Source organism: Gossypium arboreum, chromosome 10 (genome assembly GCF_025698485.1).
Source record: "Gossypium arboreum isolate Shixiya-1 chromosome 10, ASM2569848v2, whole genome shotgun sequence".
NCBI lineage: Eukaryota > Viridiplantae > Streptophyta > Magnoliopsida > Malvales > Malvaceae > Gossypium > Gossypium arboreum.
This window is the reverse complement of record NC_069079.1, coordinates 120859820-120886978: the sequence shown is the minus strand read 5'-3', so window position 1 is coordinate 120886978 and position 27159 is coordinate 120859820. Positions and strand designations below refer to the sequence as shown.

At 30.5% G+C, this 27159-nt stretch overlaps 2 protein-coding genes across 2 annotated transcripts; one reads left to right on the top strand and one right to left on the bottom strand.

Annotated features, from left to right (window-relative positions):
* The first annotated feature begins 5831 nt into the window (after positions 1-5831).
* On the top strand, positions 5832-10674 carry LOC108487143 (mRNA cap guanine-N7 methyltransferase 2). Its single transcript, XM_017791396.2, has 11 exons — positions 5832-6155; positions 6252-6330; positions 6793-6887; positions 7500-7571; positions 7669-7778; positions 8719-8841; positions 8937-9029; positions 9292-9360; positions 9478-9566; positions 9650-9747; positions 10180-10674. The coding sequence occupies exons 1-11, from the start codon at positions 6048-6050 to the stop codon at positions 10378-10380; spliced, it is 1137 nt and encodes a 378-aa protein (XP_017646885.1). The 5' UTR covers positions 5832-6047; the 3' UTR covers positions 10381-10674.
* A 7805-nt stretch (positions 10675-18479) lies between these two features.
* On the bottom strand, positions 18480-25056 carry LOC108486893 (pyruvate kinase 1, cytosolic-like). The gene is made up of 16 exons (XM_017791047.2): positions 24840-25056; positions 24281-24377; positions 23963-24060; positions 23620-23775; positions 22905-22982; positions 22567-22698; positions 22211-22291; positions 21972-22043; positions 21777-21866; positions 21194-21338; positions 20920-21008; positions 20529-20624; positions 20069-20136; positions 19737-19836; positions 19271-19330; positions 18480-18848 (listed from the first exon to the last, which is right to left on the bottom strand). The coding sequence occupies exons 1-16, from the start codon at positions 24906-24908 to the stop codon at positions 18696-18698; spliced, it is 1584 nt and encodes a 527-aa protein (XP_017646536.1). The 5' UTR covers positions 24909-25056; the 3' UTR covers positions 18480-18695.
* Between the last annotated feature and the right edge of the window lie 2103 nt (positions 25057-27159).

Here is a 27159-nt window from a genome sequence, read left to right as displayed (position 1 = left end):
ATCCACTAGCAAGTCTGAATTTATTGCAATTACCAAAGTGTGTAAGGAGTTTGGATGAAGAAATTTATGTAACAACTTAGCTTTGCTCAAGAGAGGTATGTAACTTAGCTTTGTTCAAGAGAGGTATGTCTTATTTTATGATAACCAAAACGCTATTCATTTTGGTAAGAATTCAATTTTTCATGGTCAGCCTAAAGATATCAATGTAAAGTATCACTAGATACGAGAAGTCCTCAAGGATTAGTTGATAAAGCTTGAGAAAATTCACACTAATGATAATGGTGAAAATATGTTGACCAAGGCTTTACCAAGAGGGAGGTTTGAAGCTTGTTGCTTGATTGTCAATATGGCGAACACCCTCATGTCGTGGGAGGGGGAGATTTTCTGGGTGTGGGCCCTCATGTGTTCATTATGTGTGGGAAGGCCTACAAATTTGTGCTGATTATATTTAAAGAAGGAAACAAGAGCATTTTTTTTGTGAGTGAAAGTGTGTGCCGACAAAGTCAAAAGAAAATGAGAGGAAAAAACATAAAAAGGTAGCTTTGTTCACCAAATGCAATTTTGTCAACTCTTTGATCAAGAGTTTATCCAATGTTCGTTTGAGCTGATTTTTGGGTTGTGGTTAGTAGACTCGAGGATCTCAATTGTGTACGATGGGATTTTCCATATAGGTGTTGTAGCTTTGGGTTCTTGTTCTTCTAAGTCAACCCCCTTTTGGTGATATTCTAAATGTTTCTCTTAAAGTTTGTTTGAGATTATTTGTTGATAGTTTTGTTTGAGTTGTATATTATTTATTGTGAATTGGTTGTGATTTTGTAGCAAGACTTTGATTATAGTGAAAATTTTGGTGAACTTTCAAGTCTTTGCGTGTCTTGATTTTATTGTTTTTACTTGCGATATTTTGGTTGATTTGGATTGATTGTTGATATAGTGTGTTATTAGGTTTGTTATAACTGCCGAGTTAAAATTTTAAGAGGGAAAGAATACTGATTGTGCTTCTGTGTTGTTTTGTCGAGTTTGGTTTCGTCCCAACATTTTCTTACAAATAAAATTTTCATCTGTTACGTATTTTGAGTTACAAAAACATATATTACAAATATAAAAGTAAAAATGCTAATCTAATAAGATATGTATTGATTATTACATTTTCTTTTTGTTGAAATTTAGGTTGTAATATTCAGTATGATAAAACTTTTCAACAGTCAATATTCTAATAATTTTATTTTATTTTAAATTCTACTCACTCAAATGAAACAAAATCAATTAGGCTTAAATAAAACATCAATCATGTGAAATTTTGAAGAAGTTCTTTTTTTTTTTTGGATTTTTTTATAAAATAAATTAAACTTCATTGATGAGTGCATATAATTAAGCAATGTATACCTCAAGTAATGCACAAAAACTACTAACATTTTATTACTTTTATGAGATAAAACATTCGCTACATATCAACTTAGAATTATCTTGTTTCTGATTGTTCTGTAAGATGTAAATTTGGGAATTGTGATTGTTTTGGGAGAGATAGAATAAGGAAAAATGATTCTTATCTCGATATATAATCCTTCACCTGTAAGGTATTAGCGATTCTTTGATTACAATCATCAATTTAATATCAATTTGCAAGGAGTGTTATGATGTTCTCAAGATTTGAAAGAGAAGTGTTTATTTGCTCTATTGTTCCAAGTTAATAAAAGATTTCTTTAGGTCTTCTTGTTTGTCAATCACATAATTTAATTGTTTAATATGTTTTTGTAACCTTAAAATTGGTTACAAAATTTTTAACACAACAAAATGTTTTGATTACTATAACTATTAAAAACAATATATTGATTGCAATAGTATCTTTTGCAACAACATAAATTCAAATGTCAAAAATGTTACGTAACAATATTGTATTTTTGTTAAATATTATTTTGTAAAAAAATTTAATTGAATTATATTGAAAAAGATTAAATGTAACGCCAAAAATTATTTTAACAACCTTAAAATGTAGTTACCAAATGTTTTAGATGATGATATTGATGATATAGTTGTTAAAATTTTCATTTAATTAAATTTATTTATTAAGTTGTGAAATATTAATTTAAAACGACACATGATATTCATTAGGTTTTACATTGAAAATTTTTTAAAGGCCCCTTTGGAAGAGCGATGTATTTACCTGCGATTAGTGTAAAAATAACGATAGGAATGTGATTAAATATTGCATGAGACAAAAAAAAAAGAAAACTAAACGTACTGCACTGAAGATAAAGGTCCATCAAAAAGGGCCCTAAATGTCATTATGCATTTCATTTTTAACTAAGTATTAGATTGTGACTACAATGCAATACAATGACCATATTATAGTGAAAATTAGCATCGTCATAATGCAACATCGGTGCATTGAAATGGTGTAATGGAATCATGACTATTATGGCTACAATCCATTATGCAACAAAGAAAAAATGTAGTGCAACAACTCATAACAGACTGTAACAAGACTAGAACAAAAAGATTCGTTTGGAATTTAATTTTGGTTGTTTTTGATTTGGTTTGTTAATTGCTAGTTATCATTTTTTAATGTCTTTTTACTCTAAAAAGCACCAAAGTCTATGTTATTTTATTTTCTCAGTAAAATTTATATGTTATGAAATTTGTAGAGTGTAGGCTTTAGTTTTTAAAGAAAGAAGTGATGACATGATAACACAAGGTTTTTATTTTATTTTTACAAAATATCATTTAAAAAGAATTAAGTAAAAAGTAAAATAAATTCATAGACACTAATCGACCAACTCCACAATTAAAGTTTGTCAAAAAAAAAAACCTTCATAATAAAAGTGCAATTTAGTTTGAAATAAGAAAGAAAAGAAATTAAATTCTAAAATATTTTTCTTCTTCATTTCAAGAGAGATTTGCTCTCATTTTCTTTTTAACAAGTTCTAATCTCTTCAAAAGTTGTAAGTTTCAACTAAATTTTCGTTTCATTATTTGTATTGTTAGTTACAAATCTTATCATTTTTGTTTCATGTTTGTGAATTTTTTAAAGCTTAGTTATATGTATATTTTTGTAAATTTTTGCATAATTAGTTATAAATCATATATTTTTTGTTTGATTTTTGTGAATCTTTTTTTTTATAGGTAGGGGTGGGGAATGAGATTCGGATTAAACCAAGTTTTCATGCTTACAACATAATACTCTTACCATTAGGTCAAGAGCTTTTTGGCATTTTTGTGAATCTTTTTAAGCTTCATTATAAGTCTTATATATTTGTGAATTCTTTTTATCGTTAGTTATAAATTTTATCATTTTGTAAATCTTTTTAAAGCTTAGTTATATATCTTATATTTTTTGTGAAATTTGTATTATTAGTTACAAATCTTATAATTTTTGTTTCATTTTGTGAATATTTTATAGTGTTAGTTATAAATATAATTTTTTCCCATTTTGCGGTTGCAAATAAAAGTGCCATGTTTTAAAAATAAAGAATACACAATTCCTAATGAAGATTGTGGTGGGTAGTGATGAGAACTTATTGAAGGTAATCTTAGTAACGTTAAATGCAAAATTTGTGATAGAATTATTGAAAGAGGAATGACAACTGAAAAAAATTTGGTTGCAAAAAAAAAAAAAAAAGAGAAGTAGTACCATGTCCAAGTGCCTCAGAAGAAGTCAAAGAAAACATTACTCAACAACTTAAAGAATTTCATAGTGAAAAAGTTGCAAAGTGAAGGAGGAAAGAATAAGATTATGGAGATATTGGCGATGATGATGATGAATCAACTATTGTGAGATGTGAGAGTATAAAATCTCAAGCCAGATGGGATGAAAGGCTACACGCAGAGCACAACTTGGTCAATAGTCAGTTTATTAAATTGGAGGAGACAGTGGTTCTAGAACTCAAGCATTCAAAAGATCAATTAGTTTCTGTACTTTTGAAAGAAATGGGAGGGAATATCAATAAAGTAATCTTAACTCTCTTGGAGCTAGATTAACTAATTTGGATCATATTCTCAAAAGATAAAAAGAAAAAAGTTCAAAGCAATCAAAGCTTCATACATGCTTTTTGAAAAATGCAAAAGCTAAGGAAAAGTAATGCCGAAGTTGATTATGCATAAAGCTTTGCTTGCAAGAGAATAGTGGAATTACCATTTTTGCAACATGTACTTCAAGTTGCCACAGAAGTGGGAAAATCAATTCTGGGCCCTTCAACTTATGAGGTCACAAAAGTGTATTTGAAAGAGGAGTAAAAGAAAAAAAAAAAAGAATAAGTAGATAGCTTTAAACCAATATGGGAAGAAAGAGTGGTGACAAGTATGTTTCATGGGTGGAAATGAGCTACTAATCAACACATAAATAATTTTTTGATTTATAGCCTTAGAGATACTATTTAAAAAAAAAATTCATTGATGCTAGCAGTGTTAGCTCTTGCAATGTTGAGTATTATTTTTCTTAATGGACAATGATGGATGAAATTGGTGATGAATATGTTCATGTTGATGCATACAACAAAGCAATTATCAAAGCTAGCGGTCATATGTTGATGTAAAAAAAAGCATTTATGTTGGGCTGCAGGTTTTGCTCATTGTCTAGATCTTATTCTAGAAGAAATTGGCAACAAAAGAAGTGTGAAGAATGTCTTAGATTAGGCAAAAAGATAACTTCTTTCGTATATAATCATATTTGTGCAATTGATTATATGGAAATGTATACCAAATGGTAGGTTGACGTGATATTCTTCTATAGAATCAAAGTCGTTAGGTGGGATTCGAATGATGCAAGTGTTTGGGGTAGCTAGTGTAGGTGGATTATAGGTAAACCTGATCATGGCTCGGCCTGAAAAGTTGGAGGGTTTGAGTAAATATATATGTCTCAAAAATGAGTTTAGGCAAAAAAAGAGGTTCGTTTTCTAAATGGGCTAGGTCTCTAGTAAGCTTTTTTGGTCCAATTCAGCCCTTGCAAAAAATAACCCTGCTACTGTTTCCACTATTTTGTTGTTGTTTTGTCACTGTTTTGCTGGTCATTTCGTTATTATATTATTACTATTTTGTTGTTATTATTTGGATATTGTATAACTCTTATTTTATTTTTAATTTTACTACTATTTTAGAGGCATTTGTTTGCTAAGTTGCACCTATCTTAATGTTATCTAAAAATAAATATTAAATATTTTTAATTTATTTTTAATTTATTAGGAAATATTTGTTTTAATGTTTTTAATGTATTTCATATATTATATTTTTAAATTTATTTTTATATAATAATATAAAAATTTTAAAAATTGGATCCGAGCTTAGAAAATGAGCTTAAAATTATGTTGAAACCTAGTTCGATTCGACTCATGATTACCTCTAGTTATAGGACAAGTTAACTAGAGTAAGTGATATTGGCTAACAACAACGTGGGATAAGGAAATTTAATAATTATAATAATATAATAATTTTGGATATTTAAAATGATAAATTATTTTAGAATTTAATAAAATTAATAGAATATGTAAATCTTAAGTGTTAAATTTATTAAATTTTTTAAAATTTAGACTGAATTGATAGCATGCGTAAAATATTTATTATTATACCAATTAAAAGAAAATCATGTGAAACTTGGTGACCAAATATAATTTAAGAGTAAAATAACTAAAATTTAATCTAATGAGGGAAGAAATTAACATAGAAATTAAGTGACTAAAATAAGAATGTCACCAAAAAAAATGAGTGACTGAATGGTTAGTTTAATAGTTGAATTAAAGTATTCAAAAATAAAAATAAAAATAAAAAGATAAACTTTAAAAAATAAAAATAGGAAAATATTTTGGGCTAAAAAATATAAAACCGGTTTTAAAATAGTTTGGGTGGACGGTGAATTTGGCTGGGCACCTATTCAAACCCACAATCGGTTGACTGTTCAAGCTCCTATTCTAACAGTTCACTCTAAAACCAAACTAATTCCTTTATTGGAGTCGATATATCGACATTGCTTTTTCGTCTCGTTTTTAGCCAGGCAAGACACAATCCATTTGACTGAAGTGGGTACATGAAAAAGGAAAAAGAAGAAAGCAGAGGAAGAAATGAGTGGGTATCCAGTACCAGTAGCCAGAGCCGAGTCGATTCACCATAAACTCTACGAGTTCGCTAAAACCGCCCTCATCAAAATCTTTGTCCATCCATATGCCACCGTCTCTCTCTTTCACCTCTCTCACTTCCTTACTTCCTATTTTCAAACGGGTATATTTTATTTTTCATATTTTAACTCCTTTTTGTAAATATTGAAGGTCTGCGACTTGTACTGCGGCGGCGGAGCTGATGCAGAGAAATGGGATGGAGCTCAAATCAGTCATTATGTTGGAATTGGTATGGAACTTTCACGAACACCTTCACCTCATTACTTTATTTATATTAAGTAAATTTCAAGTACATGCAATATTGTAGTAAACACAAGTACCCATTTAAGCGTAACATTTTCGATTATTAATTTAGGGTTCTTTTGGTTTGGTTGGTTGGTAGTTTTTCTATTTTATTTTTGCTTTTTCTAATGTAAAGTGGAAGTGCCAACTGTTCAATATATAGGTTCATAGTTCTCAACTTGTGGTTATGTGTGTATTGATGGTTAATGATAATTGTTAAAATGGGTTTGAATTGCTTATTTTGATGATGAAATCATTAATGTGATGAGTGATTTTCTTGTCCCTAGTAAGTCATTGGTAATCTTGCACTGGAAATTGAAACCAAGGGTTAAGGTCATAATAGGTTGGTTATTATTCTTGTGATTATATGTGACTGACAGTAAATGTTAAAAATGGATGTTAATTGCAGATGTTGTGTCATCTGGGATAAATGAAGTGAGGGAAGCATGGGAGAGTCAGCGCAAAAGCTTCACTTCTGAGTTCTTTGAGGCTGATCCTTGCACCGTGAGCTTCTTTTACTACACCCCATATGGTCAATTTGCTGATGTCTTTCCATGTGTGTATGAACATGTAGATGTGGAGCTATGCTTTCTTTTTCCTTAGAAACTGGACGAAATTTCTTTGATTTTCTTTTAGGTCTGTTTAAGAATGTATACTTATTCTTGCCTTTTTTTTCCTCTTCACCCTGAGTGTCTGTTTCAGTAATATTAGTACGAATTTTGCTGAGGATGCATTCTTCCTCACCTTATAGCACAAGTATATGCATTTTGTCGGTAAAGATGGAAATGGTTTTTTTTTGGTAGTTTATAGTAGAGGACTTGAGCCATTCGTTACTTTGTGGTAAATGCTGAAACCATTTTGATTTATGTTTTTGATCTTTGAATGATGTTATCAGTGCTGTATACGGAGTTAGTGTCTATTTTTTGTTTCTGGATGTCATAAAAATGTTCTCTAAGTTATTTATTTGTTGAAAAGAGAGAAAAAAAAGCTGCCCAGTCTTATCTAATGTTGTAATATTCTGGTAAAAGTGGCAGTTTAGCCTTTAACTTTTAAAAAGGTTGAATCTGTTCAATTCTTTTCTCTTCTCCTGCCCTTGACTGCACATTCATTTGACAGGATAATTTGGAAACCCTGTTGCAAGAGAAGGACATTCAGGCTGATCTTGTCTGTTGCTTGCAGCATTTGCAGGTATTTTGTGTAGTTTAAGTTGTAAACATTGGGTTTTGATTTGTCATGTGAACAAATACGATAAATCTGAAGTGCATTTCTATTCATCTATTTGCAGTTAGGATTTGAAACTGAAGACAAAGCAAGGAGACTTCTAAGTAATGTGTCATTTTTGTTGAAACCAGGGGGTTATTTTTTTGGTATTACTCCTGACTCATCTACCATATGGTATGAAATAGTGATTGGCAAATACCGCTGTTTCTGGATTTGTGTATTTTCCTTTTTTTTCTTCTGGTTACTGCTGCACCTGTTTCTGGGATTTGGTGATTGTGTAAACATTTTAGTGTGCTTTAGTTTCTCTCTAGTTGGAAAATTCTTGTTATTATCAAGTTGATTATTTAATATGTCCCGATCAACAAACTTAATCATGTGCAGACTAGAAATTCAACTTTTATAGGATTGAGAGTCCCAATTATCAACAAACTTAATCATGTGCAGACTAGAAATTCAACTTTTATAGGATTGAGAGTCCCAATTTTCAACAATCCGTTGATGTTAGAACACTTAATGTTCCGATAAAAATGAGTTGTATGACACTTGACCTTTAATATTTCGGCATGCTCTGCTCTCTCCTTGCACTTGCGCATGGGGTACACACACGTAATTTGCAAGCTCATTGTTGGGATCCATATACTTTTTTACCAGCTTAATATAAGAGCAAGTAGAATCTACATTAGTGTCTGATGTGCTGATGCGATTTAGATTGAGATCTAAAATTTCTAGCTTCCAGTAATTGTAGAACATTTGGATTCACCTAGAACTAAGCTTCTCACTTCAGCCTTATTTATGGAGAAGTTCTGGTTTCAATTTTGGCCATTTAAGTCAGGGGACCATCAGCTGTGCTGCATCATTTAGATCATAGTTGTCTTTTATTTTGACCAACGTTGGTCAATATCCTATTGATGAAGGCTCTATCTTTTTGGATGATTTTTATTTTATTTTATTTCTTTCAGTTATGCTACTAGTTCTAAAAGTTACACCTATCTTTTGGTGCATGGTTGCCCTTTGTCACCTTGTGATCATTTCCATATTTTCCATGTGAGATATTGCTTTAATGAAGGTTCCATTTGGAGCAAAGCATAAGAATTTTGTTATTGTGTATGTACAGGGCAAAGTACCAGAAGAATGTTGAAGCATACCACAACAGAAGTAGCAGCATGAAGCCCAACATCGTTCCCAATTGCATTCGGTCTGAGAATTACATGATCACCTTTGAAATTGAGGAAGAGAAGTATGTATGAATTTTAGATGCTTCTAATTTTTTTTTAAATGTATCATATTTAGGTTATTTAATTGAAACATTTTGCTTCATTCTATTGAATCCAGGTTTCCGTTGTTTGGAAAGAAATACCAGTTGAAATTCTCGAGTGATGTCGCTGCTGAGACCCATTGCTTGGTTCATTTTCCAAGTTTAATCAGGTTGGTTGTCCTCTATTGGTTGTACCTTAAACTTACCATACTACTTCCTGGTATGCCTCTTTTAGTCTACAACTCTGGAAGCTTGCATGGGAAGGTGAACTTCGATTTTTTTTTTCATTGACTAACCTTCCACATGGGAGGGTTAGCTTATATCATTAATAAACTTTTACCTTCTTTTGTTTAATTGTATAAATATGTTAATCCCTTGTACTTGACATGTATGCAATCCAGTAATCAACATCTAATCCGCTGTGCTACTCAGGTTGGCTAGAGAAGCTGGTCTTGAATATGTGGAGATTCAAAACTTAACTGAATTTTACGATGATAACAAGTAGGCGAAATCTCTATTCAAAACTTTTCCACTGAGTTCAATGAATGCTTCACTGGGCCTCCATCAGTTCTTTAATTATGATGTTCTTCTTAACTATTAATGTCATTTCTTTCACAGATCACTGTTTGCAGGCATGATGATGAATGCTGGTCCAAATCTTCTTGATCCACGAGGGCGACTTCTTCCTCGATCTTACGATGTTTTAGGTGATTGCTTTGTTACCTCTCTTGTTGCTTTGGCATTTCGTATTCAGGATCTAATATTTTTTGCTGCTGGTTTCCTCCTGCAGGTCTCTATACAACATTTATATTTCAAAAACCTGATCCAGATGTTGTCCCCCCACTTACAACCCCATTATTGCCAGACAGTAGTTATGACAATGATGAGGCAAGTATTTCTGACATTAACATATTAGATCAGGATACATTTTTTTCTTTTCCCGAGGGCCCCTTAGAATTCTCATTCAAGTTCCATATATGATAGGTCGTTGACAATAGTTGTTGTATTCGATAATTTCTCTATATCAAGGAGGGAAGGATCTTACTTTCTCTTTTGACGTGTTTGTAAATAAGATCATTAGGGAGTAGCCGAGTAGGGACTAAGCTTCATCTCATAAGAAATATGTTGATCCGACTTTACAGCTTCCTAGAAGTATCTGTGTCCAACACAGACATATATGACAGACAACACTACCGAGGTTTATCCTCCAAAAATATGAGACATTGACATTCGACAATCAACTCCTAGTCCGAGTAACATAGTATAAGATTCATGGATACACTTGATTGTGTATTTACTGCATTTGGTTAATTGTTGTAGAGCCAGTGGGAAGGGGCTGGGTGGGGAGAAGATGAGATGAATGGACAAGCAGAGCAGCCACCTCCACCTCCACCATCGGCTCCAGCTCCAGCTCCGACTCCGGCTCCACCACCTCCACCTCATGGACTAGGGAAGATAAGTGAGCAGAAGGGGATTTTGGGTCCTGGTCCAGCAGAGTTGCGTTTCTCTGAAGCACTTTGACTTGGAAGTAGCAAAGAAAAGAAAAAAGGAACTAACCAGGGAGGGGCATTGACCTTGTAATGGAAACTAAGTATGAAATAAGTTTTAGTATGTAATTTTCTTTAAACTTTTGACCCTGATTAGAGATCTCTACTCTATATTGAACACATCTAAATTGATTTTGATAAGGTTCACTTGAATGAAGTTGTAGATACACTTCTGTCAATAGTAGTACCGTCAAGTCAACCTTCTCCATATAACATTTGTTCACTATAACAACATTTTACTGTAATGGTTATGGTTTTTTTAAAAGAATTGTTTTTTTTATGTTTTATTTTAACTCTATGTAATAGTTTTTCCTTTATAATAAGAACATCCATAGTTATGAAATTATTAATTTAGTTATTTATAATATCATATGGTCTAAAATTTCAAGTAAAATTGTAATATTTAATATAAGTAAGTCTATTAATTATCATTTATTAAATAAAATGATCTTAATTTAAATATTATTTTAATAAAATAATTAAATTTTACATGAAGAAATCTATTAATCATACTTATTAAATGAAAATAATCTTTATTAGTGAAATTAAAGATTTCAATTCAAGAAATTATTAAGTTTTATTATGGATTTAGAACATTATAAACTTATAAATTAATTACTTGAAATTAGTAAATCGTGATAAATTAATTAATTTAATTTGATAGCTCATATTGATTAATTAAACTTGTTAGACTTATAAACTTTATAATTAATTATGTAAAAGAGCGTAAAATAAAATATACATGCACTGTTATATGTCTTTTAATTTTTATTATTTGGTTCTCACTTTTTTCTTTTTGAACATAATTCTCACTTTTTTTATTTGATGAAAATTTATGATATGAATTCTATGGTAAATATACAACGATTATCTCTTTATAACAACATGTTGTTATAGATGTATAATGATCATTTCTTTATAACAGGCAAAATACAAGCAAACAAATAAGATTATTATAGAGAGAGTTGACTATATTAGAAACTGTTGTTCCTTGTAGAACCACTCCATGTTGAGAAGGTTGTAGGGCTAAGCTTAAGAAAGTTGGCAGAATTTCGCTCTACTATTAGGATGTCTTGGAGAGTATGACTTGGAGGCTCAGATAAGGATATTATTAAGAATTCTACTTAACTTCTTTGGAGCACAAGTGCTTTTTTTTGTCTTTCTCTCTCCTCGTTGATCAAACTATGCACTTGCACTTAAATTTGCAAGTAGTACTCTGCTTGTTAAAATGAGTTACAAGTAACATGAAAGCTATATCATTCATTCTCATTACCCAATAATTCATAATATGTCATTGTGAATTAATTTATATCTCTCCACATTCCATAAAATATGTCACTTGTTTCCTAATCGTTCTTTGAGATAACTTCCTTTCCAAGGCCTATAAAGTAGAGGTTTGAACGTCCCATTTAAAGACTTTTTTGGATCTTTTGGCAAACTTAACTCTCTAAAATTCTTTTTGCAACTTTATTTCTGCAATCATAACAACCACCATAATTCTCATCATTCTCAACCCCTTATTGTGTCCATCACCACCACCTGCCATTGCACTTGTTTCCTAGAGTCTGCTTCGGTCTTCCTCTTTGTCATCTCTCTACAACTTCTCGTTTTTCTAAATTGTAACGTCTCCTTACCTTAACAAGTGACATATGTTGTCAACTTGGCCTTCGGTCTCTATAGTGGACTCCTTTTCTTCTAAATAGGGCCATTATGTTTCCACTTTCTACCATTCAATTTTATTCTCAGATGATACTAAGTTTTACTCTACTACCACCGCAGTTAAAATAGTAAAGTACTCTGAATTGAAAATTCCTTTTATATAATGATCTTCTAAAAATCTCAAATCCCTTTTCTGCTAGTGTTAATAATATTTTAGTGTTAATAATAGTAAACTATGCCCAAAGTCATTTAACTATTAGTAAATTTATATTTTGTTTATTCAGTTTTAAAAAGTTATAAAGTAGTCACTAGACTATTTGAAAGTTTCATTTAAGTTACTGGGCGTTAAGTTACTAATGGACATTAGTTGTGTGATTGGTAAATTTACAATTTGGTCACTCAATTTTAAAAAGTTATAAGTTGGTCACTAAACTATTAGTAAGTTTTTACAAGTTTACACTTTGGTCACTTAATTTCTGGATTTTGTCCAAAATTTTTCTAAGTGTTCAAAACATTTTCTAAGATGTTTGGAAGTCTTGAAATAATTTTTATGCTTTGAATTTATAATTTTTTTGCTGAAAAACAAAATTTATTCAAAAACATTTTTATTTGTTATATCAAAACATTTCATCAAATAAAGCTAATTTAACACATAATCTATGAAAATCCACAATCAACCTATTCACATATCCTTATCCTTGAACAAACAACCAAATATCACTACAAACACAATCAAAATAAACAAAAAAAGAACAAATAAACAAGGAAGAAGTCTCCTCTTTCAATGAGTCCAAATAGGACCTACAGAAGAAAAATGACAATAAAACTAGATAAAAGAGAATATATATACATAAATACTCAAACATACTGGATTCAGTTGGGGTTTAGCTGGAAAGTTTCAAGCGATGGAGGTTTAATCCAAAATGTCAAGGAGAAAGTCTCGTTGAATAGAAGAACATATCGAAGTCAAGCGGCCATTTGAAAACAGTGGACAAAGATCGAAGAGCTTTTCTGTTCGGGCTACAGGTATAAATCAATGGAGTTTCAAGCCATTTTAAAGAAAATTAAACCATAAAGTTGGAAAAGGAGGGAAATTCCTCTGGTTCAATGTGTTAATTTGTTGGAAGAGGTTGAATGGTGGTGAGATTACTAGAATATAACTTTGAATATGGTTTCTAAAGCCCTAAAACTTTTAAATAGTTTAGTGACCAACTTGTAATGTTTTTGAAATTGAGTGACCAAGGCATAAACTTACTAATAGTTGAGTGACCTTGGTTGTAGTTTGCCCTATGATGAATAGTAAATTAACGGTCACATCAAACATCCATTAGCAATTTAATGACCAATAACTTAAATGACAACTTTTAAATAGTTTAATGACCAACTTGTAACTTTTTTGAAATTGAGTAATCAAAGTGTAAACTTACTAATAGTTAAGTGACCCTAGCTGTAGTTTACTCTATGATGAATTTTGAATTAATGACCACATCATACATCCATTAGCAACTTAATACCCAATAAGTTCGATGATAACTTTCAAATAGTTTAGTGATTAATTTGTAATTTTTAAAATTAGTGACCAAAATATAAACTTACTAATAGTTGGTGACCTTGAGTATAGTTTACCTTTATATATATATTAGTTTTAACTCACGTGCAACTTGAAGGATATTATAGTGTATATGTTAATAATAAACATAATAGATATTAGAAAAAAACTTAATATAATTAATATTTAAAATATTTAAATGTTTATTTGGTCAAATAATAACATAAAACAATTCATATAATTTATAAAATTTTGAAGGAAAGGGCCAAAGGGTTGAAAAAAGAACTAGGGCTAAAGTGATAAAAGAGGTAAACATTAGGGTTAATTTATCATTATGTCAAAGTAAAATGCTCACATTTCTAGGTTTAAATATATTTTACATTCAAATAATTAATTGATCATAAGTTTAAAATAATTTTTTACAAATAATAATGACACATGCAAAAATAATAATTTGATTGATTTTTATGATATATAAGATTCATTCATAAGTTATTGACTAACTAAAATAATTAATTATAAATAATAATGTGTAAAAATCACTTAATTATATAAAGATATAAATTCATAATAATTAAAATAATAAAAATTTGAGTATAAAATTATTAAATGAATTATAAATATAATTGATGCGTCATAATTGTCACAATGTATATACTCTTTTACTCTTTTTAGAAAGTAAACTCTGTTACAAATTAATTAAATATTATTATATATTAATTATATACCTCAAGGTTAATCAATTCATTGCCTATTAACCTTATCATCACAATTTGTTAATAATTCGATGAGCTTGTCGACCCTCCATGTTTACTTGAAGTTTTTGTGGAAAATTCTCCTATGATAAGATATTCATTCGTGTATTTTTCACTTTTATTAAGCCGTGTTTGCACCTCTGTCCTCCTTTTAATGTTTCTTTTCTTTCTTAATTTTTTTACTCACTTTTGACTAAAGTGCATCCTTGATATCTTTAAGAGTCTTCATTTCCGAACTTTTATCCTCTTTAATTATTCTTTAGATCAACCTCTCACTGTCTACTTTATTAATTTAAGAGTTATTCTATTTACTTTCATTCTCCAAAATTTATTAGGACCCTCAATAAATTTGAGCTTACATTAATCAAAGAAGCTCATGATATATCAAAATCCATTATTGGTATATTAAACTCTACTTCATCTTCGTTTGACAATTTTTATTAGCATTATTCAACGTCTGTTCTTTATTGATGCATATGTGTTTGCACTCGACAATATGCTCTTTTTCTTCATTGTTATGTTAGACATTTAAAATCCCCAAAATTGGTTCATTGAATATGTCTCATCTTCTCTTTCATTCTCTTCATGTTTGATATGGATTTGTTCCTTTACCTTTTCCAACTTCTTTCTCCGATAAAAAAAGCCACTTGATTCATTGTTCAGTGACATTAGAGATATGGATTACTTATAATATTTTACAGACAAAAATAGTGAACTAATGCCAACACATCTCTGAATTCTAAAACTTTAATTGAGAACTGATAACCTTTGGGATTGAGTATGGAAACCTCCTTATATGACTTAATTAATTAGTTAAAATACTAGGTTATTTTACCATAGTCGTAAATTCCATGAGTGATTCTTCCACCGATACTACCTTTCCCCATGGATCAACAATGTTTTGAAAAGTTATCGTATTCTAGATATTAAAAGGGATTCTCAACACCACTATCCAAATAGATATGAAGTTCATATAGTTAATGCGATAGTAATTCCAACTTTTTAAACCAACTTGATATCTAATCTCATCCCCACTTAAGGAACATTGAGTCTTCACTTTCTTTCTTTTTAGTTATTAACTTTTATCCTCTTCAATCATTCTTTAAGTTAACCTTTCACCGTTCACTTCATTAATTTAAAGGTTATTATATCTACTTTCATTCTTCAAGGTTCAATAATTACTTCACTAGTTGATTAGGCCCTCAAAGAACTTAAGCTTACATTAATTAAAAAAGTCCATGATTTATCAAATTCCAATATTGGTATACTAAGCTCTACTTCATCTTTTTTGACCATTTTTATTAGCATTATTTCTTGATAGTTGCCTCCATATTGATGCTCAACGCCTACTCTTTATCAATGCATATGTGTTCACACTTGATAATATGCTCCCTTTTCTTTAGTGTTATGTTACACATTTAAAATCCCCAAAGCTGGTTCATTAAAAACGCTACATCTTTTCTTTCATTCTCTTCACCTCTAACATGGATTTGTTCTTTTACCTTTTCTAGCTTCTTTCTCTAATTAATAAAGCCACTTGATTCAATGTCCAATGACACTGGAGATATGGGTTACTTGGAATCATTTTATAGAAAAAAATAATGAATTAATGTCAACACATCTTCTCATTCTAAAACTCTAATTGGGAACTAATAACCACTGCGATTGAGTATGAAAACCTCCTTAATATGACTTAACTAATTAGTTAAAATCATCATAGTCATTTTACCATATTCATATGAGTGATTCTTTCATCGATACTACTTCTCCTTGTAGATCAACAATGTTTTGAAAAGTTATTGCATTCCAAGTGTTAAAGGGGATTCTCACACACCATTATCCAAGTAAATATGAAGTTCATATAGTTCAAATGCGATCACGATTCCATCTTTTTAAACCAACTTGAGATCTAATCCCATCCCCACTTAAGAAGCATTTCTTCATTCCATCCACTTGAAACTCAAGAAAAAATTTCTTGCCTGAGGTTTTTTTTTTTTCAAATTTCTCCTTTTTTAAATCTCTCAATTAAATTTCTCAAGTAACCCATTTTTAAAAAAATAAAAATAAAAATCTTTTAGTGGAAATCAACTAATTTATGTAATCTATGATTAGCTTTATCAACAAAATCAGTAACCAATTTCTTAGATTCTAATAATAAATTATCTTTAATATGGTTATCACATTCAATGAATGTAGACTTTTTAGGCATACCTCTATTTACTTAGCTCCTAAGACTTCGATCTATACATATTAAAAGATCCATTTGATTGAAAATAGGAAAATAAATCCTTGAAAAATATATGTCGAACTATTTCAGTGATCCTGTTGCATGCATCATGGAACTGTTAGGCATTGACACATGCTTTCTCTTATTCCTTCATACCATATAACATATAGTAGAGCAATCTATGTTAATCTAAAAGTAACATGTAAAACTATTTTCCCTTTCGCCTTCATGAGAGTCTAATCTAAAAGAATTTTCACTTTAATAAAAAGTTTAATGTTAATAGTAATGATAATATATTTTATTGATATTTTAAACAATTAAGTAATTTAGTTTAATAAGGACTTTAATATCAAAGGTAATATATATTTTATTAATAGTTTTTTTAATTAAGCATGCATGATTAGATAATTAATTGTAAAAATTATCGAGGGCAAATATGTCTATCACTATTTATACTTCTAGAGTTGGTACTTTTATATATAATAGATAAAGAAATATTTTCTTTCATTCTTGGAGCTTTGAGGTTACATTTAAAAATTATACATAAATATTTGGATAAATTATATCATTAGTTACTCAATTATTTGTAAGTTATTGTTTTGATCACCTAACTTTAAAAAGTTATAATTGGGTCACCTAACTATTATGGATTGTGTTTTTTGGGTCATCTAATCAATAAATGGCTGACGGAAGAATAATGTGACTATTTTTAATTGACATAATAATAAATTTAACACTCAATATTTATTAATTATATTTTTATCCTAATTGTAAAATTAGCCATTATTAAATGATTTTTTAAAATTGAAAAATCTTTTATTTAATAAGAAGACATAAACTCGAGACAAAAGCTACCAATTACCAAAAATGAGAAAATAGTAAAATATGGCATTAGTTCAAAGCAAAAGCCATATCAGTGTGGTACAACTATAACCATTAATAACAGTTTGAACGAAGAAGTATTATATGTAATAATAAAATACATTATATTTTAAGGGGAGATATAAGGTCGAACCTCGAACATGGACTATAAAGTTTCAGTTTGAACATGCAAACATGAACAAACAAAGCTTTGCTTTCATCAACAAAGATGGATCAAAGAACACGAGCAACCTGCAGAATAGCTGGCCCTGGCCGCTTATTAATTTAGTTACAAACATTAGCTGAGCTCCGCTCTATTTTTTCACTTCTTTCATTTCTGCTCAAGATTTAGGCTTTGTTTCACTCTTGTCATCTTGTTTTCATTTTCAATCATGGAGAAGATCAATGCAGTACTGATAATGTTAGTTTTGGTTAGCACTACTGCTTTTAAAGCCATGGTGATTTTTGGGAAAACTTCTCATTGGGAATCAATCACCAGTTCGCCTTGTTTCTATGCTCTTAATTCGTGTGTGTTTGTGATAACTTTCATTTTCACCATTGCCCTTCTCCAAGTGGTTTTTGGTACTAGTGCTTTCATTATGTTGGTGTCTGAAAGCCTTTACTCAATCATATTTTTTCTGTTGGTTGGGTGGTTCGTAGAATCTGAGCTTTTGATGCTGCCGTTACTTTGGGGGTATAACCCTGCCGAGGGATGTGTGGAAAAGATTATTTATTGTCCCTATGCTTGGTCCTGTAATGTATTTCAGGATATTCCCCCACCACCAAAATCAGATGCAATTTTTTTAAGGTGAAAAGCTCATGTATTTCGGTGTTCGGTTTTTCCCTTTTAAGAATACAATATAGCTTATTGCTGCACCTACACTTGCTGGTAATGTTAGATTTAAGGTAACCGAACACAATTCAATTATTTATTAAAGTAATAAATATTATTTTTAAGGTGTTTTTATCTTTTATTTATAAATATATTTATTTATATAAAATTTTAGATATGACATAGTAAGTAAAAATAAAATAAAATTTCATAACCACTTCAATAAGTAAGTTGGTAACTAGTAACCTCCGCAAATATCTGATTTGTTTTTCTTACAAGTTGCAAAATCCGTTTACACAAAACTATCCTGGATAGTTTGAGAATACATGTATAGATACGGTTTGTTTCATCCATGCCATGCTTAGGGTTTTAGGTTATGCAAAACTTCTCATCCACATATTAGCTTCTAATCTTCAAGTTCAAGGATCTTTACCACTGATGCATCACCCAGCTTCTGGCAAACCACCACACGGTCATGTGGCTTTATAACCCCTGAGGCCTTTCCATGATCTAAAGCAACCTTTAAAACCGATTCATTTGAGCCACTCTTCGACTCCGCCTGCAAAACCCAAAGTATAGTAGAAAAGGCATTGAATCATTTTATGAGATTCATGTGATATTATGCTCTACTACAGTCCCAAGGAAATAAAGCTTTTCTTCAAGAAAATTGTCAATCCAATTATAGCAATTATGTGCTTCAACTAAGGCAGCAGTTTAGAGTAAAGAATATGTGCTTCAATTATTGATGAAGGGTTCAATTTTCGGAAAGGGTGATGTCCAGAGTATAAACAAGATTTTGATTACGAGAAGCAAAGGATAACACAAGCATCATAATATCACAAAAATGTTGGACCGAATCCAGAACTAGTAAAACACTGGCAATTGGATGACTGTTACGTGTAACTAATCAATTCTTATTTGTATTTACTATTTAGCTCCTCTGATGAGGAACATCTGTAACAAGCATAAAATAAGCCTTACCGGATGTCGAGGATCAGCCAGCATGGGGAAAAGGCCTCTGACGATGAGGGATTGCCTTGCCTGCAATGGTTCAAAGAAAAGAAAGAGTGATGAAGAGACTAACTTCAAGTTTTCAAGCGAATAACCAGCTATACTAGGATGAGGGGTTATTCAGTACAAATATTCCGCTGATAAAAAAAGGAAGACAATAAAAGAGTATTCCATTCATTTAAACTTTATTCAAAGAAACTGCCAAATAAGTAGAATATAATTTTGCAAATAGCTTGAACAGTGTTGTATCATTTATGCTATTTAAAATGCAGTTTGGTAATTAGTATCTAAAGGGCAGATAGAAGAAAGAAATTCTACTCCTGCGAACCAAGTTAAAAGTATTAACGCATCCTGTCAAAATGTAATTCAAGCTTCTCACATCCATGAAACAGACTCGTACTCATAGGGAACATGAAAAATATCATCAGTAGCATACCTCAAAAGCACCAGAGAAAGTCCAGCGTAGTTGATTTGTCTTTAGCCGGGGAATGACAACAGATATCACAGGCATTGTTGGCCTGTACTTTGCAATCAGCCTGCACTAGTACAAAAACGTATGAAGTTACATTTAGCAATCAATTAACAAAGAAAGAAGTATAAGCATAATGTTGGCATGCCATGCAGGATAATCAATGTGCAATAACCATGTAGGAAACCACCGACCATAAGCATTTGCATTAATTATAAGAACACAAGCTACAGGCACTGATATAGACTCTTTCTCACACACACAAAAAAAAGAAGTGGACGCAAAATAATGAATGTAACCTTGCAGCTCTTCCAGATGAAGTGAAGCAAATAATTGCAGAGGCTTTGACTTTGATAGCTGCACGTACCTGTGGTACATTAAATTCAATTAACGGGCTTAAAATTTTGACATCCAAATGCTTTAGTCAGAAAATTAGAAGACAATACCATAACTATGTAAACATATTCCTAATAGGTTGACCCTAAAATAGCTTATCCAAATTACAAGAATTCCCATATAAGGCACAAGTGTGGAATTTACACCTACCAAATTTGTATTTGGTTGGATTTCTTACCATTTTCTTATCCTACAAGGACCATAAATCAATTAGATGGCTAAAGATAGGATAGAGAACCCTTTGATGAATCAAACTGTCTCTGAGGGAACTATTCAATTCTTACTATAATACCTTGTTCTGACTGTATTGCATGGAAAGACAGAAACAGAAAGTTAAAACGAGGAAGCATCTAAGGTAAATACCGCAGAGGAAGCAATGGATTCCAGATGACTCATTGGTTCTCCAACATTTTTGACAGTTTTCTTGAAGTATAAATCTTGATTGAAAACTTTTTCTGCCTGCATAAAGAAATTAATTGGAAGTACACCAGGTTGGCAACATTTAGAATCATGTAGTAAAAACTAGTGGAAGTAATAATCTTGCTTTGTAATACTTAAAACTATTTTGCTTCGCATGCTTAAACCCTCGAACCCTTATATATACCGAAGAGAAACCAATAAACTGAGATTGGTAAATAGATTGAACATTCACATATGAAAGTGAAAATTGAATGGACAAAATATGTGGCTCCACAAGACTTCTTAGGATAGTAGAAACAAACAAGCATCCAAACCTAGGGTACACTGAACTTACTTCAGCACAAATTTTTCCAACTGTAGAGACAGTCTCAACAGGGTATAGTCCACGCAAGGTTTCTGCCCCTAAAAGTATTGCATCACTCCCTGAACCAAAAAGTAAACAGAAAATTAAGATTTGAATTGATTGAATCCATGTCAGAAGTCATTTATTAAACAGGGACCACTGAGATTAAGAAATGAAGGCAGTGTAATTAAGAGATTCCATCAAACTTGACACAAAGGTGACAAAAAGAAGGAAAAAAGCATGGTCTAAGTGAGCAAAAATTCACCATCCAACACAGCATTGGCAACATCAGTTGCTTCAGCACGAGTAGGTCTTAGGTTGTCTGTCATACTGTCCACAACACGAGTGACCACTGCAGGCTTTCCCATCATGTTGCACTTGTAAAGAGCAGCTTTTTGAAATAGAAACACCTGTAAATTCCAAATGGAAAAAAAAAAAAGAAACTAATTTGCGGGTGCTAATGTGGTCCCATAAATTAAAAACAATAAAGAAACTCGGAAATCAGTCTTATGAGAAATCCATTTCAGATGTAGGGATGCACGATTTTACCTACAATTTACTAGCTAATATTTGATTAAAATCAGATAAGTGAATATATGCTTTCACTCAAGTAATAACACTCAACAGACACAAAACTCTGGATTGATACCTCCTAGCTATCAGCAATGCCATCAAGCCTTTTAAGTAATGAGGATGCAATATCCACTATTTTGGCTGTCAGCACTTTTCTATACTCAGCTCCTTCAAATTTTATCGATAGTTTGCAAGCAAAGAATGTATATAGAACCACGACCAAGATGGTCCCATTCTGATAAATACTTCTGCAATAAAAAAACTAAAATGCTAACCTTCTCAGGCGGGAGATCTATCCCCAGATTTCCCCGAGAAAAGATGATTCCATCTGCTTCTTGTAAGATCTCATCAAAATGAGTTAACCCCTACAAGCAGTTGATAAAAGACAAGGATTTCATTCAAAACCAAATCACATCTCAAGTACAAATCAAAAGAGTGTTAAAATCTATCTGCCTTTTTATACATCTAACCTCTATATTTTCAATCTTGGCAAAAATTTGAGTCTGGTTGAGCTCACCCAGTTTAGAAAGAAAAGAACGAGCCTGCACACAGCAATATTGGAAGTACTAGTAAAATGGAAAGAAATCATAACTGCATGCCACAATATTACGAAATTCGCACTAACTTCAAAGAAATCAGAATGACGAGGCTGGAAAAGGAGAAACTGAAATAATTAAACAATATAAACTCCAAGTAGGAAAGTTCTTACATGACGAATATCTTCTGCATGTCGGGTATATGACAAAGAAAGGATGTCTATATTGTTTCGAACGCCCCAGGTGCTTATAACCTGATATAAAAAATAATCATGTTAACAAAATCTCAAAAAAGTACCTTCAAAGCAGATGTATCATGCTGTCCCTTGTTTGTATTGTTAACCAAAACAATCTCTTGGAGACAAAATGTTCATGCTCTATCTACACTGTGCTTTGTACCTTATCACATCATTTAAATAAGCGTCTGATAGTAATGGAGTATTCTACTATTATACAAGGTATATTGAATATGTTTTTGTGCTAGTTCTTCCATTCAATATCTGACATCAAATAGAAATAGGAAAATTACCTCCTTATCCTTATCAGTCAAAGTAGGCATATCAATGCGAATTTGAGAGACATGCAAGGTATACAATGTCCCAGATAAGGTAGCGGAATTCTTGATTAGGCAAACCACATCTTCACTGCACACCTCATCTACCTGGACCATGACATAAATTACATTAATATACCTTAGAATCCCATAACCTTCATTCTCCAGGTAATATATTTGTCATTTGCAAGTGACACAATCTTTGTCTTGCTCTAATAAAGTGGCGAAAACCATAAGAAATGCCCAATATGGGATGTAAGTAGGCCACTATTTTGTCTCGTCAGAATGAACTCACTCCTTCAACTTTTCCTTACCTCTAACCACACTGAAGTAGTTTCATTTCCAGTAAACAGGTATTGGCCAATAAATATAGTATCTCCTTTCTTGACTGCCTGCAAGTACCAAATGAAACTGAGTCAACTACTGTAGTTAGAATGGAAAAATTACCACATACCTTCTTCCTTTTCATGATAAAACCTGGAGGAAGAGAGGGATGATAAATCAGAAGACAAGGGAAAGTAGATGGGAGATAATAAAGTCCCTCCATATGCTAATCCAAAAAGGAAAATGTCACATCCGCTACGGATATAGAAATTCAGTTAACTAATATGTGAAGAAATGGATGATGAACAAGAAAATTCCCTTTCACATACAACCTATACAGACAAGAAATACGGAGTACATAGGACAAAAAAGAGTCACTCATATGCTCTTTAGCCATTTTACAGCCTCTTAACAAAGAGTCACTCATAGTACATTTGACACTTAAAAGTCAATTATCTTGTTTAGAATATTTAGCAGCAAAAGAAGACTTTCGGAAAAAATGTTAAACTGAAACCATTCCTAATAATAATAACACTAATGCAGAAAAAATGCACAAGTTTCAGGTCAACCAAGACCAACAAAAATTTCCATCAATCCATATGTAGGATATTGAAAAAAAATGATAATATGAGATGCAAAAGTGAGACACACATCAGAGTACAGATAGTCCATGAAATTTACAGATCTCACAAAAATGTTGCTGACCTTAGATAGCCCATGATAATTTATTGGTAGCAGATTTGAAGTAGCTGGTTTATCTTGGTCTGGAGTGAGGATAACTTTTGTATCTGCTTCAAGGGAAATGGGGTGCTCCGTTTTATTAACTACTTGCAATTCTGGACCCCCAGTATCAAGCATAATCTGAAATCAAAGGTTCAATCTTGTAATATTTATATTTTCTAGATCTTAAGGATGGAATTGTAAACAAATTCATCAAGGCTTGAATAAACTGTCATGTGAACATACCGAGCAAAGGACTTCAATGGTGTAAAATAACAGAAGGATAATAAAGGGGTCGGATTTAAACTAAAGTACAAAAGAGGCTTACGGCACAAAGCTTCCTAGTGCTTTTAACAGCAGTCTTCAAATTTTCCAATGTCTCTTGGTGAAATTCAATATCACCCCACGAAAAATCGAACCTCGCCACTGAAGAAAACAAAACATAATCGTCTCAAAAGCATATAAAATTCTACTCTATTGGTCAAGTATACAAAAAATTGTAAATGCACTGTTCTTTTCTTTTCTTTCCTTTTTTTGCCTTTAAATTCTAAAGTCAAATGAACCCATTTCCAAAATTAAACAAAAATTGCATTGTCAAGACTATAGTTACACAAAATTAATATTACAAAAGGGAAATAATTAATACCAGACATTCCAGCCTTAAGACAATCGGATATTATTTCAACAGATCGCGACTTCGGACCAAGTGTCCCCACAATTTTAGTCATTGCAGGAAAGAAACTCTGCAATTCACAGTCAACTTAAAAGTTAGCAATATCATCCAAAGTTTCTTAAGTACTAAAAAAAATCCTAATAAATGTTAACAATGACATGCTCTTCTATGATTTTTGTTTTCTTTTTTATCTTTTTGTTTATTCTAAGTCCCAATAATTTCATTTAACTAATTATGAGTAGAATTCTTCAAATTTTCTTATCAAACTAGCAATTACCTAGGAAAGTTTCCCACCATCTATACCTAAGTTTTTCTTTTGGACACGTAAAATTCAGTATAAGCTATACATATAGAACTCCTTTTTTTTTTCTTATTTCTTCTTTTGCTTTCTCTTCATATAGCTCATCACCAAAAACAAAAATCAGAAGATCAATAAACAGTATAAACAAAATTTAAAAAAAAATGCCAGAAAGAAAAAGGCGTTTCTTTCTGTAGGTTTTATGCAAGCAAAAAATAAAAATAAAAAACTTACAGCCTTTGATGGCTCAAGAATGGAAGCCATTCTTATGGGCTCTTCAAGAAGCAAGTGATTTGAATTCATATTTTCTGTCCTGGACTCAGATTTCAGAGAGGTTTTAGTGCTTTTTTTCTTACTTTCTTCCCAAATGGTTCTCTAGTATTCGTTTGCGAGTCCACATTTTATAACAGGCAAATTGACAATCACTTAATACGAAAATCATCGTACAATTTTAACTTTGGGTACTATCCACGTTTATATTACCATTTTGGGACACCTACTTTCATGTTTTTTTGTCAAATTAAAAAATAGATTGCTCATTTTTTTAAAAATAATTAATGGTATATAATAAAAAATTTGATAGGAATATGCCACGTATACCCTATGATGATTTATAATAAATAAAATTTTTAACTAAAAATTAACTTGCTCTTTAATCTAACGTAAAAATACTAACTTAGAAAGTAAAAATCTATTGACATAAAACTTTATCCTCTTATTTCATCAAGTTGTTAGTATTATCATATTATATAATTTAGTTTATTTTATCTATTTATTTTGGATTAATTTTGAATTTTATACGTTTATCTTGAAAATTTAAAAGGTTAACCCATCCACTTTAATCTATTAAAATTTAATCATTGTAGTTTAAAAATAATAAAAATTAATCCAATTAAATTACATGGTTAAAATTTCTTATGAAATTAGTAGTTTAATAATTTATATAGGATAAACTAAGAAAAGAAATAACTTGGTTCACTGATTTCTTAATTTCCTATAATAGTTGGACCAAATGTTTATAAATTAAAATAAAGAGAATAATCTCTGAACTTTTAATAAAGTAAAATTGTGGGAGGCAACTCTAATACAAGCGGCGGCTTGGTCTTGGATTCATTTTCGTTTTCGGTGGTCAATAATTCTTCAAAGGTAGTTTTCTTAAACAATTAACTGAAGATCATAGTTTTTTTTTTATTTTTTAATTTGATAAATTAGCAAATTAATTTTGATTAGTTTTATTTTCGTCCACTTTCACTTGTTATTTATGTTTTCTTATTAGGGCACTATAAGATGAACATTTTTCCTTAGTTGGTTCTTAATCATAAAAATTTTAAAATATATATTTTTATTTAAATTATAGTATAATGATATAAATATTCAAATATAATAAGGATAATAAGTAAATTAAATAATTATCATATATATATTTTAATTTCATAAATAACTTTAAAAATTAACATGTTTTTAATATTTCTTTTTTAATATTGAAATTATGAGATTAAGTGTGTGTAATAAAATATTAAAAAAACACGTGAATATGGGAATGATGTAAAAAAAACCAACGGCGAATTTAAGGGGCACCCCCTGAAAAGATCTTTTCCATAAAAGGCGATAAAAGAACCAAGATTCCTTGTCACTGTAGTTATTGTTAGATTATTACCGACACTTGTTTCCTTTTTTGCTACTTTACACTTGTTTTAATGTTTTTATTTTTGGTTAAAATGTGTTGTTAGTCCTTGTATTTTTACTGAATTTGAGATTTAATCTCTATACTTAAAAAGTTAAAAATTAAGTCCTCCACTTATTGTGATTTAAAAATCTTTGTTCAATCATTAAAATGTTTACACCATGTTTGATTGGGATGAATGAAATAGAGATCTAATCAGTAATTTAAATGTTTAGTTCAGTGGAATGTAATAAATATATAATAGTATTCTTGTGTTTGGTTTAATAGAATAGATATTGCAATAGCATAAAAAAAATACTTAAATGACCAAAGTACCCTTAGCATAATTTTTCATTAGGTAGATGATTATTGTTATTGTTATTAAATTTTAATAAGACTATTATTAAATATAATTTAATAAAAATAATAAAAATAATTTAGTCATATTTTAACATAATTATTATTAAATACAATTTAATAAAACAATATATAATTTAATAAAATTCTTAATATAATTATTAATAATATTTAATATAAAATTATTATTAAAATATTTCAATTCCTAATATATTTTCTTCAATCTAGCCTCTCACCCTTCTCTTACAAACATGTCATCATTGTGAATATAAAAGTAAGTTTTACATACGGTATGATAATCCTCTAATAATATTTTATTTAATCCTTTAATAACATTTTATTTTAATAGTCAATTTTAATAAAAGGCAAATTTTTATATTTTTAATCTTTTATAATAGCATGGTAATAAAATTAATTATAAGATATACTCTTTAATAAATTAATTATTTATAGCAATCTTTGGTTAAATAAAACTTTCAAATTTTACAAAAAATTATTAAAATAAAATTACATTTCTAAATTTTATTAATGATA